Source organism: Salpingoeca rosetta, assembly GCF_000188695.1.
Source record: "Salpingoeca rosetta unplaced genomic scaffold supercont1.23, whole genome shotgun sequence".
Taxonomy (NCBI): domain Eukaryota; class Choanoflagellata; order Craspedida; family Salpingoecidae; genus Salpingoeca; species Salpingoeca rosetta.
Genome location: NW_004754911.1, coordinates 837655 through 839342, shown reverse-complemented (window position 1 = coordinate 839342; position 1688 = coordinate 837655). Strand labels below are relative to the sequence as shown.

Here is a 1688-nt window from a genome sequence, read left to right as displayed (position 1 = left end):
GGTATCTGGCAAACGAGGTCAACCGCTCACGCACATTTACCAAACATGTGCTCGCACATTGCAAACAACAGCAGGCATACGTCTGTGTGTGTGAGAGTGGGAGAGTGTGAGTGAGAGTGAGAGTGTGTGTGTGTGTATACATACGTCGACGGCGCGCGGGATGATGCGGGCCTGTTCGTGGATAGCTCCGGCCTCCAAGAAGATGGGCACGAGCTGCACCTGATCGCCGCCCTTGACAGCAAACCGCTCAGCACTCTGCACCGTCTGCAGCGCCGCGGTGCCGTCAACAGGCGCTTGCTGTCGTGGTGGTGGTTGTGGTGGTGATGGTGGTGGTGTGTTGTGAGTTTGGGGCGGGGAAAGGGTGGTTGGAGCCGATGATGAGACACAGGAGGAACAGGAGGAACAGGAGGAACACACATGCATACCGAGGCACACATGTTCACCAACACAAGCACACGCACACACGTAACTCACGCACACAAGTACGCAAGCACGCAAGCACGCAAGCACACACAACACACACAACACACACAACACACACAAGTACGCGAGCACACAAGTGGCCTGCCTTTTTTGCGAGGGCGAGGAAGGTGCGTGCGAGATCGCGCCAGGCAGTGGTGAGGCGGTCCTGTGTATCCGGGGTCGCCGACGCTTCAAGCACGTCCAGCTGCGACAGATAGCTGCGCACAGACTCCTCAAGTTTGCCTGCAGGCAACACGCACGTACACAGTTTGGGGAGGGAGCATGTGTGTGTTGGGCGGTGTGAGGGTGGGGCTGATGGGCTTTGAAAGATGAGCGGAGTGAAGTGAGAGAGCTGCAAATGGGGTCGCACTTGCACCTTCGCCTCGCACGCGACGCAGCACAGGGAAAACCAGCATGAAGCGTCACGCAAACCGGCATGACGCGCACACACACACACACACACACGCACACACGCACACACACACACACACGCACACACACACACACACACACACGCACACGCACACACGCACACACGCACACACGCACACACGCACACACACACGCACACACACACACCGTACCTTGCTGCTCAAAGAGGGCGCCCAGCTGTCGCCGCGTGTCCACAATCAGACTGGTGTCTCCCGACTGCACCGCCAGTGCCTCTGCCTGCTCAAGGTGATGCTGCGCGTGGTGAGCAACGCCGTGCTCCCTGAAAATCTTGGCCAGGTGCTTGCGCTTGGCGACGGCCTCGGACAGCTTGCCTTCCCGCTTCAAGTCTTCGCATGCCGAGAGGTTGCTGCGCAGCAGCAGCATGAGCTGGTTGTCGCTGCGGATACGCTGCTCGCCGATGCTGCCCTCTGTGAGCTCGAAGAACTCCACGTACGCATCCGGGTACCCAGACACAAGCAAGTGCAGGCAGTGCTCCTTGTGTGCCGACGCCGTTTTCCTTTATTGTCAGCACACGCGTGGACAAGTGGGCAGGGCATAAGTGTGAGCAAGTGTGAGAGCAAGTGTGAGAGCAAGTGTGAGTCAGGGGATGGTGAGTGGGTGCGGGCTCTTACTTGAAGGATCCCAGGCTGGCAAACTTGCTGGTGGCATCATCGATGACGACTGTGCGCAGGCCTCCAGATCCCAGCTTACCCGTTGTTGCACTGCGTCCATCACGGCGACCCGTTGGATCTATGGCGGTGGGCGTATGTGTGCGTGTGTGTGTATGTGTGTGG

General features: G+C 58.8%; 1 protein-coding gene across 1 annotated transcript in view; it reads right to left on the bottom strand.

The window, feature by feature from the left end:
* The window catches only part of PTSG_12728 (uncharacterized protein), a gene marked incomplete at its 3' end in the record, with an annotated part of 9109 nt that extends 7465 nt beyond the window's left edge, over positions 1 to 1644 (bottom strand). Inside the window, exons 1-4 of the mRNA XM_004990645.1 lie at positions 1527 to 1644; positions 1047 to 1411; positions 569 to 705; positions 145 to 297 (exon numbers count right to left, since the gene is read on the bottom strand). Of these exons, the coding sequence (XP_004990702.1) occupies positions 145 to 297; positions 569 to 705; positions 1047 to 1278 (522 nt within the window). The 5' untranslated portion in view covers positions 1279 to 1411; positions 1527 to 1644. The remainder of the gene's footprint in view (positions 1 to 144; positions 298 to 568; positions 706 to 1046; positions 1412 to 1526) is intronic.
* Positions 1645 to 1688: the final 44 nt, after the last annotated feature.